The sequence below is a fragment of the Candidozyma duobushaemuli genome (genome assembly GCF_002926085.2).
Source record: "Candidozyma duobushaemuli strain B09383 chromosome Unknown C_B09383, whole genome shotgun sequence".
NCBI classification, from domain to species: domain Eukaryota; kingdom Fungi; phylum Ascomycota; class Pichiomycetes; order Serinales; family Metschnikowiaceae; genus Candidozyma; species Candidozyma duobushaemuli.
This window is the reverse complement of record NW_020289897.1, coordinates 961127-975813: the sequence shown is the minus strand read 5'-3', so window position 1 is coordinate 975813 and position 14687 is coordinate 961127. Positions and strand designations below refer to the sequence as shown.

The window sequence follows — 14687 nt, the reverse complement described above, 5'->3', positions numbered from 1 at the left end:
TTAGCCAAATCGACAATAATTCCTAAAGCATTCTGAAATCATGCCACACCACACCATCGTCCACTGCTCTCTCCGGTCTACCCATGCACTTATCTTACCACAACCACCAAACTTCGCTTGCTGTCCACAGTCCAAATCACACCCAAACCTTAAAGCCAAATTGTATTTCCAAAACATGCCTTTGCCAAAACGCCGACTTAAGAAAATGCACTTTGTGTCACTTTCCCAAAAACAAACTCCGGTGATCACCTCTTCTTACCACCGCGCTCCTACATCTTTCATTCCACCTTCGTGTCCCACAAGGCGTCACATTCTCTCCCTATGGGCCCGCTTACAATCTTTCAAAAGCTCTTCTACCCAGTGAAAATGATAGCCTTGATCGGCATCTCCATTCTGGGCGCAGCTCTCATGGGACTCTACACATTCCAGAATCTGCTTATTTACCCTGCTTCCATGAACGATGGTCATGGCTATTGCGCTAGACCCGAGGAGTTTGGGATGCCTGATTACGAGGATTTGTACTTGGAGACGGAAGATGGGAGCAGTTGCATTGCTATTGCTTGAAACACAACAGAAAGCTGCCGGACTACACCAACAAGACGGTGCTTATCCTTTCTCCTAACGCCGGCAATATCGGCCACGCTTTGCCAATCGTGTCGATGTTCTACAAGAACTTCGGTTACAATGTCTTTATTTACTCTTACAGAGGCTACGGCAAGTCTACGGGAAGCCTTCTGAGACTGGCCTCAGATTAGACGCTCAGGCCATGATGAGCTACATTGCCAAGGACGAACAACTTCTGGAATCTTCCTTGGTTCTCTACGGCAGATCCCTTGGTGGAGCTGTTGCCATCTACATTTCATCGCTCATGGGCGCCAGCGTCCAGGGTCTCATTTTGGAGAACACCTTCCTCTCCATTCCAAAGACAGTGCCCCACATTTTCCCTTTCCTCAAATACTTTACCATGTTCGTGCACCAGAAGTGGGAGCTGGAGCGTTTGGTGCCACTCATACCCGCTAACATTCCTGTCTTGTTCCAAAGTGCCAGAAAAGACGAGATTGTTCCTCCCAGTCATATGGACAGAATCTACGAGCTCTCACAGTCGACCGACAAGACGTTTTACAAGTACACACACTCACAGCATAATGACACTGTCGTGCAACCAGAGTATTGGGAACGTGTGCATGATTTCATCAAGAACAAGGTGAATCCAGTTGGCTATTGAAATGACACCACTCATGATGCAATTGTGCGAGGCCGAGTCCCAAACAGGCTGCAGTAGATCTGTGTTCTGAAACACGCTGTCAGAATTGAGGCTTAATTGAAGACTCTGGAGGAGTTAGCAGATCCCACCCACTGAAAACGTGTTTACGATTGGCCACAGCATACAATTTGCAAGAGCCTGGATCAATCTGATTGATATAATAAGAATTGCACATCATCAGACCTGTCATTATCGCATTCAGTGGCACTAGCATACAAAAGACATTTGCAGCGATATCTAGAATTACATAAACATTCAAACTGTTCAATTAGCACACACACAAACCGAAAGGCTCAACTGAATGTCTTTTTAATAAATGCCGTTTCCAATGCATCGTACCTACCAATCTTCAACGGCGAAGCTAGCTTTGCTGTATAATGATTAATAGTTGATGGTACACCAGGAGCTCGAAACCGTGCAGAGACATGTCACATAGCTTTTTGAATGAGCATTTTCTCCCAAATAGACCCCTCTAAAGCTACAGCTTGGAAAATCAATCTGATCTCTTTCAACTTGTTTGAGTTTGCTAACCCGGTGAGTAGATCGAATGTTGAGTCGATCTAATCATACATTGATCAACATCAAGCTCTCTCAGATGGAGCATCAGTATCCATAGAGCAGAAATCGAATTAAATTATCTTTCTTTCGGATAACTATGCTGACTTTTTCGATTGGTAGAACTCGTGTGCGTACTTTGCAGCCATACCTGAAAACGGAAAGTACCCTTCCCAATACGCAAATTCAAGTCAGATTTGAAAAGTAGCAAGAACGTAACGAATTTAAAACTTCAATAAAGAAACACAATTCAAAGAATACGGACTTGGACGAAAAAACACAGCCCATACATCATTGGGTTGCCAGCTACTGGGAGCCACACTGCAGGACATATCCACAATCCACCACTTACCTGATCTACACTAAAAGATGCCAAATCCAGACACCGCCCACGTCGTAATCTTTTTACATTTTCTTATATTCCTGCCTCCGAACCTCATGCAGCTTGCGCCATTAACCTAGATGGAAATCTGGGCGTCACCTTTGGCGTTGAAGGTGTCGTGGGACATGAACTCCACCTTCTGGTCGTCAGGCAATCTCAACACCTTCTTGAATCTCTCACCAATGGTAACCAACTTGGACTCATCGCAGTCCTTGGTCCAGATACCAACACGGAAAGCCTGTTTTCTGACATTCAACACAATACCATTAACCTCGTTCTCGTCATCCTCAATAGTCTCGCCAATCACGGCCAAAAGACCACGCAACCACAAGTCGTTGATCACCTGCATGGCGTCACGCTTGTTGTTGAAGGAGTATTGCCATCTGCCACCCTTGGCGTTGGCCTCATCTTCCCACTCAGGCTTGATTCCTTCCTTGAACAAGTGGTAGTCCGACTTCAAGGGCAACTGCGAGGCCACGGGGATGGAATTGTGAATACCCAGAATTCCTCGACGGAGCCGAAGGTGATGACGGGCTTCAACAAGTCCTGCCAAGTCTCGGACTTGTTGGTCATGGGCTTCGTGTACCACAAAGTCCACTTGGAGTTCAAAGGGTGCTTGGCCGTGAATTCCTCCTTGCTGCTCAAGACGGTCTTTTCATTCTCGAGAGACAATTCTTCGGTCTTCTTGTTCAAATCCTCCGACATTGTGAACTATACTTAACGTAATGGGGAGAGTTCTCGTTAGGGCTTTTTTTTTGCGTTGGTGAGAAAATGATGGATGGAGGAAAAAAAAACGCGCGTATTTGCCAGTCCGCACCGCTAGGGAAAATGGGCCGTTTGGGCGTATTTCGCAGTACGCCACAAGCAAACCACTACAATATCAGTGGATTCTGAGAGAATTTTAGTGTATTTTGGAGAATCAATGAGAGGTAAACTAAGGGATGTTTTGGGCTGTGTAGATTGGGCTCTGTGAAGCTGTGGCTCTATGCAGCAGACCTTTTCAAGTGTGGTTGTGATAACTGAGTGGGTTGAATGAACCTAGCGATGCCCCAAGGACATTGAATTAAAAGCTGATTGGAAGTTGTCAACCGGCTGATGGATTGCTAGCAGCTTGCACCCGCTTTGGCCCACTTAACCGCATATACTTCCAGACTGATGGGTGCGTTCCTCGAAGTGCATGATTGACCAAATCGAAAAAGCGTTTTTGGCAAATGGCCGTAGCAGCTTGTTGCCCCCATGGTGCATCTGTCATCACTGGATTTGAAGGTTCAACCCACCGAGCCCTCCATCGCCTTCCATCAATGGAAACCGATAGCTCACAGCCTCTGAACACCTCCACCGGCGTAATCGGACCCCTGACCGTGCCTACCCCAATGTAGCACCACCTTGCATTTATATTTACTCAAGACGGCACCTCATTCATGCCATGCCATTATAACACTTCAAGTGTCCACCACGGCCATCTTCTAGACCCCAACCGAGGATGGTATTATACACTGTCCTTGGCGCGTTGCCGCTAACAGCTCGAGGCTACCTTAAAGAAGGAAGCCCAAGGCAATAGCGGCCCAGCCGATAAATCCAGCATAGGCGCCAGCCTGCCCGTTGTTACTTATCGTGGTCTGCTCGTAAGATCTAACGTTTCCAACCTCTCCAGTTTGCAGACCCATGCCAGCGCTTCCAGCAGGCACCGAGGCAGTCGTGTCCGAGTAAGTGGTCATGAATGATTGGGAGTAGGCGGTGGATGTGGTGATGACTTTACCGCCCGTGGTGAGGGTGACATACACGACGGTATTGGAAGTGGTAGTGTCTGCTCTTTTCAAAAAGTCTGGGAAGTCAAAGGCCAAAGCTAATGAAAGCAACGAAAGAAAGTATAGGAAATTCATGGTGTTTTGGTGCCCAAAAAGACGTGTTTTTGTTTCCACTAGTGAGAAAAAAAGGTGGTGTTGAGGAGCGTTTTTTCTCTATTGTGCCTTGCTACGGGTGCTGCTACATACGAACCCCAGGTTCCTGCAGAACAGCCGCCTCATGGCTGTGTCTGGTCCGCCATATGCCACTTTTAAGAAAAGAGGAGGCTTTGGGGTGATTATAAAAAGTTTTTTAATTTGCAGTGACTACGTGTTTTGACAAATGGCGATCATTTGGCCTTTTTTTTCGATGGAAATGGCCTAAGGTTAGTGGGTTCCCTGGACCGTAGCCAGGGTCCCATTTTCATAGACAGAGGCTATGAGGGAGGCTTATCTTCCTGGAGATCTTGAATTTTTACTCAATTTACATCACAACCAGTTTGCTTGTTTCCATCGTAAAAGTGTTCCTCGATCCCCTGGACGATTCGTGGTTTGACACCTCCACTTCCTGCGAGAATGCAGCGGCTATGCTTGCAGTGCGTTGGGGCAATGTAGGTACAATGTCTGGCCGAGGAATGTTGCTCAAGTGATTTATCCGTACAAATGAAAGTCTCAAGGAACAAAGGTTCAATAATCTCGAGGACTGAGAAATTTACCATTTTGGTCTTTTTGTGACTCAACCACCGGTTTGGTCTTTGGTTGGCTGCGAAAACCACCCTGCAATGCACCTCGTTCGATCTATCCGTAGCCCTGCCATTTGGGGATACCACAGAGAGCAGTTTTTGAATACTAGTCAATTTGACATTTGCAAAAAAGCTTCTTTTGAGTTTTTATCAAAATTTGTTCTCGATTCGGCCAGGCCCGGTATTTGACCCTGTGCTTCCGAACAAGTGAGGATGCTGTGAGAGGACAAAAGCAGGGTTTTACGAAAAGATGAAAATTCTGGCAACTAGCTTCTAAAATGCTTTTATTTGCTTCAGCCCCTGGCTCGATAATTTCTCAGTCGTCGGCATCAAGGAACCGGAAATAACCCTCAAACAGTATATAGCTTGACGATTTTTGGTAATCTGCCGATTCACTTCTAATAATTGTCCTTCTTGACTGTTCATTTCGTCAACTTTTAGCACCCCCTCTAAAGACACCCATCTTGAATCTGCGGACCAATTACCAACCGCCATCCACTTTAAACACCCTATTTCCCACGTAAATCATCTCCTATCTCCAATCATAAACTACCCCAAACACACCAAACATTGAACAAAGCAATAGCTGAACAATCAAGGCTTGCGGCAGAATACGCAGTGACACATAACGTCTTTGTTCTGCGAACCAATGCCATCCAGTGTCTGCCAATGTGGGTACCAGCAAGAAAAAACCGCAAGAATCAAGAAGACAAAACATTTGAAAAAATATCCTCCCGGTTTCCCTTTGCAGCTTCACCTGATGGCAAAGGTCACCCCTGGTGCCATACAACGGAATGGCGTCTTATCGTGTTCCTGTACCGAGGGCTTATCAGCGCTTCCACCGCAGCCTAATCAACACCACCTTCTTTTCCTTTGATGAGCAAACCCAGGGAAATCACAGGACGAAGGGACTCCATTGCTAAACTCACACGCTCACTGTTTAACTCCAGACAGAATTCGCCACGCTCATATTCCGCCTCGAATCTGTATCAAAGAAATACTACTTTTCTCAACCTGAACGGAACTCCTGTGCTGCTCTCTTCTGAGAATGTCTTAGAAGACTCCAGCAGCGACGGTCACGAGCCTGAACACAATGAACCGGACTTGGCTCTGGGTATGAAAGATCCCAAGGTTCTTGAAAACGTGGCTAAACACCTTAAGACTTCTGAAAGGGAGGGTCTCACCTCTGAAGGTGGTGACATAACCAGAGCCATATACAAACTAGGCAGCGAGAACAAGCCGGGCCTTAAGAGATCAAAGTCAGATACCCTGGTTGAAGCAAGGTCAAGAAGGGCCTCGTGTGCATCCAGTTTGAACGTTCCTGGAGGCTTTAGAAGACAATTCGTCATAGCCAACAGAAAGAGAACACCTAATCTCGTCACCAGAAACTTTGTTGAGTTTTTGAGTATCTACGGACACTTTGCAGGTGAGAATTTGGAGGACGACGATGACGTGGCCTGCCACTACGAGGCATACACGCCCTTTGGAGAAGACACGCCGTTACTTCCAGATGGCATCAATCCTAACGGAACAGCTTCCAACAAAAAGGCATACTTCTTGCTATTGAAGGCATTTGTTGGAACAGGCGTGTTATTTTTGCCAAAAGCATTCTCAAGCGGTGGCCTCGTATTTTCCGCTTTGACGTTGTTCTTCTTTGGTCTTCTTTCCTTCTGGTGTTACTACATTTTGGTACAATCCAAGGTGGCCACCAAGGTGACAGGGTTTGCAGAAATTGGCCTCAAGACGTATGGCGTCACTCTTCAACGGTTGATTCTTTTCCTGATTATCATTTCACAAGTTGGTTTCGTGGCAGCCTACATTGTGTTCACCGCAGAAAACCTTAGAGCATTCTGTGTCAACATTTCATCTTATAAAACTGAGGATCTTGACATTTTTTGGTTTGTCTCGTTGCAAGCTATAGTGTTGGCTCCTCTTTCCTTGATTAGAGACATCACTCGTCTCTCACTTTCAGCACTCGTGGCCAATGTCTTCATTTTTGCAGGCTTGGCCACCATCCTTTACTACACCATGAGACAGTTTATCCAGAACAACTTTGCTCCTGGAGAAGGCATCCACTTTCTCTTTAATAAGTCAGAGTCGTCCTTGTTTATTGGTGTGGCCATTTTTGCATTCGAGGGTATCGGGCTCATCATACCTATACAAGAGTCCATGATATACCCAAGAACTTTCCAAAAGTTTTATTTTCTGTGATTTTGACGATCTCCAGCATTTTCGTGTTCATTGGCTCCATTGGCTACCTCACGTATGGTAAGGATATTGATACCGTCATTCTCCTTAACCTCCCTCAAAAGTCGCCCACGGTGATCATGACCCAAGTGCTCTACGCATCTGCCATTCTCTTGTCGACACCAATTCAGATTTTCCCAGCAGTCCGTCTCATCGAGCTGAAGTGCTTTCTGCCCCATAAATCAGGGAGAACATCATCCAACATCAAATGGCAGAAAAACCTCCTCCGTGTTCTCTTTGTCTTCACGACAGCCACCATTGCATTGTACGGAGGGAAGAATCTCGACAAGTTCGTGTCGTTTGTCGGTTGCTTCGCCTGCATTCCGTTAGTCTACATGTACCCACCAATGTTGCACCTCAAGACCTGTTGTCAGCAAGAATGTGAAGACTGCTTCATCATCAAGCCTGACCCCGAGGCCACCAAAAAGAAGTGGTTGGCTCGCCTTGACTATACGCTCATCTTCCTTGGAGCATTGGCCGTGGTCTACACCACGTACGACATCTTGACCCACTAATCAAAAGCTTCTATATTCCTAAACTTCATTATCTACTCGTCGTCCTTCAAAAGGTCTGTCACATAGACCCTAGCGTCATGCACGTTTTTCTGCAAATCTAGCTTTGCCTGCTCACGGGCCACACGAAACTGCTCCGCCAATTCCCTTGCAGAGCGTGAAAGGTCCTGCTGTTGTTTGTATGCATCAGGATACTTCTCCTGTTCCCAACGGGAAACCTTATCTCTAACGGCCCCGTAAGCTTTGGGCATGGCAAGTCTGAAGGAGACAGCCGACACAGCCAATGGGAAAAAGATCCTCACTGGTGCTGATTTCTTGTTGACAACGATAGCACTGATCAACGTTGGAATTGTCACACCCAAGAAATATTCTTCCCTAGTGAAAGTAGCGACCTGATCCATATAATAGGTGAACTCGTTACGAAAAGCAGATATCTGAGTTCCAACTTCAGCGTTAGCAATGGAGAATTTGTCCTGAATGAAGGTTTTCGTCAGGTTCACTATGGACTCCAAGTAGGGCGTGCTTCTGATACCCATTCCTTCAACGAAGGAGATGTTGCCATGAAGAGACTCCTTTTCTTTAAGAGCCTCAGAAATCTCCCCCTTGTAGCCGGGCTTAGTATCAACGAATTCGTCGTCACCATAGAACGATCTACCCATTTTGGTGATGTTGGAGTTTATGGTTTGCGACTTAGCTAGTGCGGTGCGTTGATACTATTGGTTTATACAGAACAGGTGGGTACGTTGCGACGAATTGAGTAAATACAAAGGTTTTCATTATGATTCTAATATACAGAGAAAAGACGATCTTTCTTATTTGCCGAAAAGGCCTTTTTTCTTCTTGGGCTTTTCTGCCACATGCGTAGCCTGCTCCTTGGGGGCCTCCATCGGGGCACCTCAATACGAATGTCGTGAGACATGTCAGCGGAAGACGTCTTGGGCAGGTCGTTGGTGTTTGACGAAGTCATGGAGCCCAGATTCGACGCTCCCTGAGGAGGGCGAAGATGCTGTTGCTGACCTCTTCCAGCTTGACTCAACTGTCCCAGCAGCTGTTGGTGAGCTAAGGCTGGAGCCTGACCCAACTGAGGCCCTTGACCACCCTGAGCAAGTGGAGGCAGCAGCTGCGCTTGCATCATTTGCCCGGGCATCATCGAGCGGTGCTTGGATTTGGTGGGTGGGGCGCCGCTAGCTCCAGGCATAGGCATTCCTCCTCTTCCGCCGAAATCCATGTTGAACGTTCCACCTTCCATCTGAGGGAACGCAGACCGACGATTGGCCTTTCTCTGTCCGCCAGCCATAGGCACATTGTTCATACCCATCTGAGAGGGCGTTTGGCCCATGTGGGAATGCATTTGACCCATCTGACCTGGCATCTGACCTGGCATCATCTGACCCATGGGCATCTGCGGGTAACCCATCAGAAGGTTAGGATGAGAGCCCATGCGGTGTTTTGGAGGTGGCTGGGCAGGACCTGGACCGGGAACGGGGCCGTTCTGGTAGCGCTGTGGGTTACGCAACGTCGAAGGCAATGCACTTTGTGGGAAGCCATTCGAGGGCAATCCATGAGGGGGTCTCTGATCGACAAATCCCTCGTAAGACCCATTTGGTTGTTGTGATTTACTAAGCGAAGGGAATGACTGGGAAGTTCTTGCTGGTGGCGCAGTCTGGTGTCCCATGTACTGAGCAGGATAACCCTGTGGTTGACCTTGTCCTTGCGAAGGACCCTGAGGCTGGCCCAGGGGCTGCCCTTGGGGCTGGCCCTGAGGTTGACCTTGGAACGTTTGTGGGTGAGATGGATGACTAGAAGCATCATAGAAACCGTTGTTCTGGTTACGAGCGTAACCATTACTGTGATTGACAGCCTCCTGGCTATCTCTAGCGTCTTCAAATTCATTTTGAGCATAGGCATTACCATTACCGTTGCTGTGACCATTGTAATTAGTGTAGTTCGTGTAGTTGTTGTAGTTTTGCAATTCATCCAAAGGTTGGGACATGGAGCGAGTGTGGCCCTGAGGCTGCTGCTGACCTTGAGGCTGCTGGCCTTGGGTGGGATCTGGGAGAGTTGCTGTTCCCTTTCTTGAAGGGCCTGCTCTCTCTTTTGGAGTTCGAGTTCACGTTCGCCCAAGCGTTTCTGGGCATCTTGCTGCGCCTGTGGTACCTCACCGTTCAAAGCGGCACCGTACATGGCCACGTCGGCAAGATCAGACAAATCAGGACTGTCTTGATATCCAGTACTGCCGTTCATTTGGCGTTGAGCGGTCTGCTGAGCGGGCTGCTGAGCCTGTTGTTGAGGCTGCTTTTGAGGTGAGATCTGCTGCACTGAACGGCTCTGGGGTTGTTCCTGACGGGCCTGCTCGATGCGCTGAAGCAACAGCTGAAGCTCAGTTTCCTTCTCTTGCAATTGGGCGCTGACATCGGCCAACTGCTGCTGGTGAGACTGATGAGTGGAGGTGAGCTCCTTCGACTTGCTATCGTGATCTGACTGAAGCTGAGCTAACAATTGGTTCTTTTGAACGATTTGACTCTCGACGCTCTGCAACAGTTTTTGGCGCTCCTCGAAGTTGTTCTCAAACTGGTACTTCTCTAAGTTGAGCTGCTTCAAATTCTTGGTCATGGCTTCGAGCTCGTTTCTCTTGGAATCGTAGCCCTCCATTTTACGAGTGAAGAAAGCGGAACCGTCCTTGGAATTCATCTTGAGGAGCTGGCACAAGATCGAGTACAAGTTCTCCAAGTAAGGAGTCTTGACGCCGTAATCGTCACCGAGCAAGATTGGTTGCAATAGGAGCAAGTCGACCTCGACAGCACGCTGGTGGTAAAAGTCGTAGAACAAGGTGTTGGATTCGCAGTAGGGCGGGAGGTTCTGGTTGGCCTTCTCTGGCAAAGGGAAGTAGGCCAGCCAGTTCTTGATCAAGTTGGTCTCATTCTCAAAGCCCTTGACAAGCTTACATTCCATCTTTTTGATGATCTTGAACACCTCATTAACAAGACCGGTGATCAAAGGTTTAGCCAAGATCTGACGAGAGAGGTCTTGAGGGTAAGGCTCTTCAAAAATAACAGAAAGCGGGTTCAACACGAGTCTGGGCAAGGCCTGCTTCCACTGGTAAGTCATGAACTCTCTAGGGTTGGTGGATTTGAGCAAGCTGATCACGCCCTTGGAGTCCTCCTGGGCCAACTGCCACATTTTGTAGAATTTGGCAAAACTCTGGGATTCCTTGGCTGGGATGAGGTGCGTTGGAGCCGAAGACGACAGGCCCAAGTAGACACGGAGATCCAGGCTCAAGGTTCTGTGGAAGCAGACGTGGGAGTTGAGGCCCGGGGCCCTCTTGATATCGCTCTCGTTCATGATGGAGCACACCGAAAGGTCTTTGGCCTTGGGCAAGCTGGAGACGACAAAAGGCTCCAAATTGACATAGCCCGTGGATTCCACCACCACAAGGGCGTCACGGCGGAGCAAAGGCTGGATCTGGACACATGCGTCCTGGAACTGCTGCAAATTAGGCACGGATAAAATGACATAGTCGTAAGTGGCCAGTTTGGGCAAGTGGGCAACGGACAGAGCGAGCTGGTCTGGGGTGAAGGTGGATTCGCCAAACACGGAGGAGCGCCAGGCTATAGGGGAGTTCGGATCAACGGACGGGTCCACCACGGTGACGGAGCACAGGCGGGTCTGCTGGAGTCTCCACGCGTAGAAGAGCAAGTTCGGGTTCAGGCCGACTGGGGTGGTGTTAGTAGCAGGGAGGGATCTGAGAACGGGCCCGATTTGGCAAAAGCACACATACCTGTTAGGAGCTGGGACATCGCCGAGTCTTCGTAGCTTTGATCAAAAAAGGTGGGATTTTGCGGAGTGGTAGATTTGAAAGCGACGCAAAGACGTGGAACAAAGAAGACGGGTGGGTTGTAGGCGGATCGAAAAAGCGAGCGTGTTAGCCAAGCTACACGGGCCTTAAGCAGGAATGAGACAGAAAGCAGGGACAAACAGGACAAAAACGAGCCTTGTGCGGAACAGAGCAAAAAAAGTCCAGCACAGAAAAAAAAAAAAAAAAGAACCCGCTGCACCGCCCGCCTGCCTGTCACAAAGCCGCGGGACGCCTCCAGGCTGAGCCGGCCTACACTAGGGTTAGTGGGCAAAATAAGGGTGTTTTCAGGGGCAAAAGACCCGCTTTTGGCAGTGGGTTTCCACTGTTTTTCCATACAATGAAGCGTGGTGATGTTTGAGTGGAGTCTCCTGGAAGACTACGCGCCCAGCATTCGCGCAACGGCCCCAGGGGGACCCCAAGGCAGATTTCCACGAGATGCCCCAGAGTTTCAGAGTTTCGTGAAAATGTGTCATGGGGCGGCCGAGGCGAGGAGATTTGAAACATGTTTGCTGCGACGCTCGTGTTTTTTTCGTTTATTTCGCGTGTTTGGCCCACGAGCCGTTTTGGCATCTGTAGACGCTAGGCTGCACCGCTTAAGCGTGGTGCTCACTGCGTAGGTATCGGTTGCGCAGCACTCAACACAACTGGAGGCGGAGTGGCCGGGGACTTGAGAATGTGAGAGGGAAGGACGAGGAAGCAAACGAAGTATTTGGGTTGTGGCTTTTTTTTTTTTTTTTTTTTATTGTTTGGCAACGTGGGGTGTGGAGATCAAGGTCGAGCAACCGATGGCATAGCCTGGATTTTTCAAGGTGGGGAGGGCTGTCGTACTGATGGCCAGCGTTCACAATTTTCCTTCTTTTTGTGCACAGCTCCCTAAACGGGCCGTGGCCAGCCGGAATTGGTCCGTTCAAACAGGCGATTTCCATCGCCGTAACCTTTTCTCTCGCCTTATAAGCTCTCGTATATTCAGTTGCGTGGTTCCGCCACGGCTGCACCGGCGGTGATGCTGCCGATCGGCACGGAAGAACCGGACTGCCGTAAAAGGGCCTTTTCTCTGTCAAAATTTAAGAGTCGTAGTTCAGGGATCAATCGGTTGATCTGGTTTACTACAGCTGGCTATCCACGGAGATCTAGCCAGGCAGCTCCAGCAGGCAGCTCCAGACAGGCAGCTCCAGACAGGCAGCTCCAGACAGGCAGCTCCACGCAGGCAGCTCCAGGCAGGCAGCTCCACGCAGATTAGCCCAATTAGTTAGCTGACTCCCTTTCAATCACTTTCTAGGGCTTCTTCTTCATTCCTCGTCTTTATTTTCATTCTTTTTGACTCTTCCAAATTTCGTTCTTCTGACACTTCCCCAGGCCAGTAGTGCCTCTGCCCAGGCCGGTACATCACGGTTGCGAAAAATCTTCACCTGTTTCTTCTCCACCACCGTCCTCAGCGGCGTCGTCTCGTGCCCATGGCGAGGCTTGATGCTGCTGGCTCGCCGTTTTGGTCGTGTTCTATCGGCTAATTTCTGGCAGTCGTGGCGGTGGCAGAAGAATACCCCCGGTGTATCTCCGAGAGGTGAGCTCAGCTCTGAACCTTCCGGTCATGTTCCGGGGTACAAACAAAAAGGATCAAGCGTGAGTGGAATGAATAGCAAGGCCATTGAAACGATCGGTTGGCTTGGTGCTGATCAGGATGCTAGTGGCGGCTGTAGGTGTAGTGAGATGTAGATCCTGAAGGATGCCAGGCGAACTGCAATGGCACGGCACCAATTCTCTTCAAGAATCGTCTAACTGTCAACAGGATCGACAAGATCAAGATAGCCATATCTATCAGTCCCAGAAGTGTGGATGTATACTGTGAGCATAGGCAATCATCCATTTCCTCCAAGCACATAAATGGTGATTCAATTGAATTGTCTTATACCGGGCTTTTGAAGTCCCTTGAAAGATCAAGTTCATGACTATCCCTTTGAAATCACAGCATGACAGCCCCATCAGTAGATCAACCAAGTCAATTCTTCACCTGGCAACGTCACGCCTGCAAGATCGTCATTCCAAAACGATACCATTTCCTCGACAATTGCAATCCATTTTCTTGGATGCCTTACCCCCATTCATCCCTCACCCATCTGAACAATTCCTTCAACCCCACGAACGCGTCTTGTCTGGGTATGCCCTGTCTACAAGCGCGAGTATCTTCAAACTCCGATTTCTTAGTACCACTATGAGAGGCACCCTTATTCTCATTGAGGGCCTAGACCGCTCTGGAAAACTGACCCAGGCGGAGATTCTAGCGAAGAAGCTTGATGCTGATCTCGTCAAGTTCCCCGACAGACTGACGCCAATTGGTCAGATCATCAACAGATACCTCACCGACAAGACCTTCGACTTGCCAGATCAGTCGGCACATCTTCTCTTTTCGGCCAACAGATGGGAACTTGCCAAACTGCTTGAAGAGAAGCTTCTATCGGGAAAGAGTATCGTCATGGATAGATACATCTACTCCGGTATAGCGTACTCCTTAGCCAAGAAGGGTGCTGAAATGGACAGCTACGACTGGCTCTACGGCCCGGATAGAGGCCTTCCAAAGCCTGACCTCACATTCTTCCTCACGATAAGCTTGGAGGAGCTCAGCAGCAGAAAGGGTTATGGGAGGAACGTTACGAGCAGATCGAGTTCCAGAAGAAGGTCAAGGAGTGTTTCTTGAATATCTTGGATCTGACAGATCCTGCCATTGCTATCGTTGACGTTCAAGGACTTCAGATTGAGCCGGTAACAGCGAAGCTTTGGTCTGAGGTGGAAAGCCGGGCTCTTCACCAGCCAATCGATAGAGAAATTTCTCATTTTTCATGAGCCACAAAGCGGCTTTCATAATTTAGCATGTATGTCATAAACCAATGACTCAATTACTTAACCCGTCAAGGTAAGCAAGTCGTTGTAGGACCCGGGACTTCAGGATTTCTTGAAGCTCACCTCCGAGGTATATCTCGTCTAGCACCACATATAGCTTGTGGAAATTGAACACAAGATCAAGCTCGCAAACATTGTCATAGTAGGTATCAAGAATCTCGACGAAGAAGTGGACCGACTCCAAATACGTCAACTCGTTGTCGATATAGTCAATCAGCACGACAAAGTACAACCCGGCGTACCGCCTGTAGACAAGCTTGTTATTCTTGAATTCCACAAAGTTTGACTGATGCTTCAGATCACGCAGAGATATAAGTCTGTGGATCTCGTTGATGTGTTCCTGCTTTTCTTTTTCAGTGTATGCGTTGTCGAACCATTTGGCGACTCTCGTTTTTCCTTGCCTATTGAGCACTAGAAGGTAATGAATGGACATATCAGTATTCTTTGAA

The 14687-nt window shown here is 48.4% G+C and overlaps 8 protein-coding genes across 8 annotated transcripts; 3 read left to right on the top strand and 5 right to left on the bottom strand. All coding sequences in view use genetic code 12, as the record gives it.

Moving 5' to 3' along the window:
• Nucleotides 1–321: 321 nt before the first annotated feature.
• On the top strand, nucleotides 322–1225 carry CXQ87_003328 (uncharacterized protein; the record flags this gene model as incomplete). Its single annotated transcript, XM_025481808.1, has 3 exons — nucleotides 322–518; nucleotides 575–718; nucleotides 751–1225. 3 exons carry the CDS (start codon nucleotides 322–324, stop codon nucleotides 1223–1225), a joined length of 816 nt encoding a protein of 271 aa, XP_025336426.1.
• Nucleotides 1226–2277: 1052 nt separating this feature from the next.
• On the bottom strand, nucleotides 2278–2906 carry EIF4E (translation initiation factor eIF4E; the record flags this gene model as incomplete). Its single annotated transcript, XM_025481807.1, has 2 exons — nucleotides 2278–2667; nucleotides 2700–2906. 2 exons carry the CDS (start codon nucleotides 2904–2906, stop codon nucleotides 2278–2280), a joined length of 597 nt encoding a protein of 198 aa, XP_025336425.1.
• Nucleotides 2907–3736: 830 nt separating this feature from the next.
• Nucleotides 3737–4084, bottom strand: PGA1 (Pga1p; the record flags this gene model as incomplete). The annotated part of the gene is made up of 1 exon (XM_025481806.1): nucleotides 3737–4084. One exon carries the CDS (start codon nucleotides 4082–4084, stop codon nucleotides 3737–3739), a length of 348 nt encoding a protein of 115 aa, XP_025336424.1.
• Nucleotides 4085–5604: 1520 nt separating this feature from the next.
• On the top strand, nucleotides 5605–7490 carry AVT4 (Avt4p; the record flags this gene model as incomplete). The annotated part of the gene is made up of 2 exons (XM_025481805.1): nucleotides 5605–6923; nucleotides 6956–7490. The coding sequence occupies 2 exons, from the start codon at nucleotides 5605–5607 to the stop codon at nucleotides 7488–7490; spliced, it is 1854 nt and encodes a 617-aa protein (XP_025336423.1).
• A 32-nt stretch (nucleotides 7491–7522) lies between these two features.
• Nucleotides 7523–8146, bottom strand: CXQ87_003324 (uncharacterized protein; the record flags this gene model as incomplete). The annotated part of the gene is made up of 1 exon (XM_025481804.1): nucleotides 7523–8146. One exon carries the CDS (start codon nucleotides 8144–8146, stop codon nucleotides 7523–7525), a length of 624 nt encoding a protein of 207 aa, XP_025336422.1.
• Nucleotides 8147–8299: 153 nt separating this feature from the next.
• On the bottom strand, nucleotides 8300–11284 carry CXQ87_003323 (uncharacterized protein; the record flags this gene model as incomplete). Its single annotated transcript, XM_025481803.1, has 4 exons — nucleotides 8300–8359; nucleotides 8383–9527; nucleotides 9602–11200; nucleotides 11266–11284. The coding sequence occupies 4 exons, from the start codon at nucleotides 11282–11284 to the stop codon at nucleotides 8300–8302; spliced, it is 2823 nt and encodes a 940-aa protein (XP_025336421.1).
• Nucleotides 11285–13552: 2268 nt separating this feature from the next.
• Nucleotides 13553–14181, top strand: CXQ87_003322 (bifunctional thymidylate/uridylate kinase; the record flags this gene model as incomplete). The annotated part of the gene is made up of 2 exons (XM_025481802.1): nucleotides 13553–13987; nucleotides 14011–14181. The coding sequence occupies 2 exons, from the start codon at nucleotides 13553–13555 to the stop codon at nucleotides 14179–14181; spliced, it is 606 nt and encodes a 201-aa protein (XP_025336420.1).
• Nucleotides 14182–14230: 49 nt separating this feature from the next.
• On the bottom strand, nucleotides 14231–14671 carry CXQ87_003321 (uncharacterized protein; the record flags this gene model as incomplete). Its single annotated transcript, XM_025481801.1, has 1 exon — nucleotides 14231–14671. One exon carries the CDS (start codon nucleotides 14669–14671, stop codon nucleotides 14231–14233), a length of 441 nt encoding a protein of 146 aa, XP_025336419.1.
• Nucleotides 14672–14687: the final 16 nt, after the last annotated feature.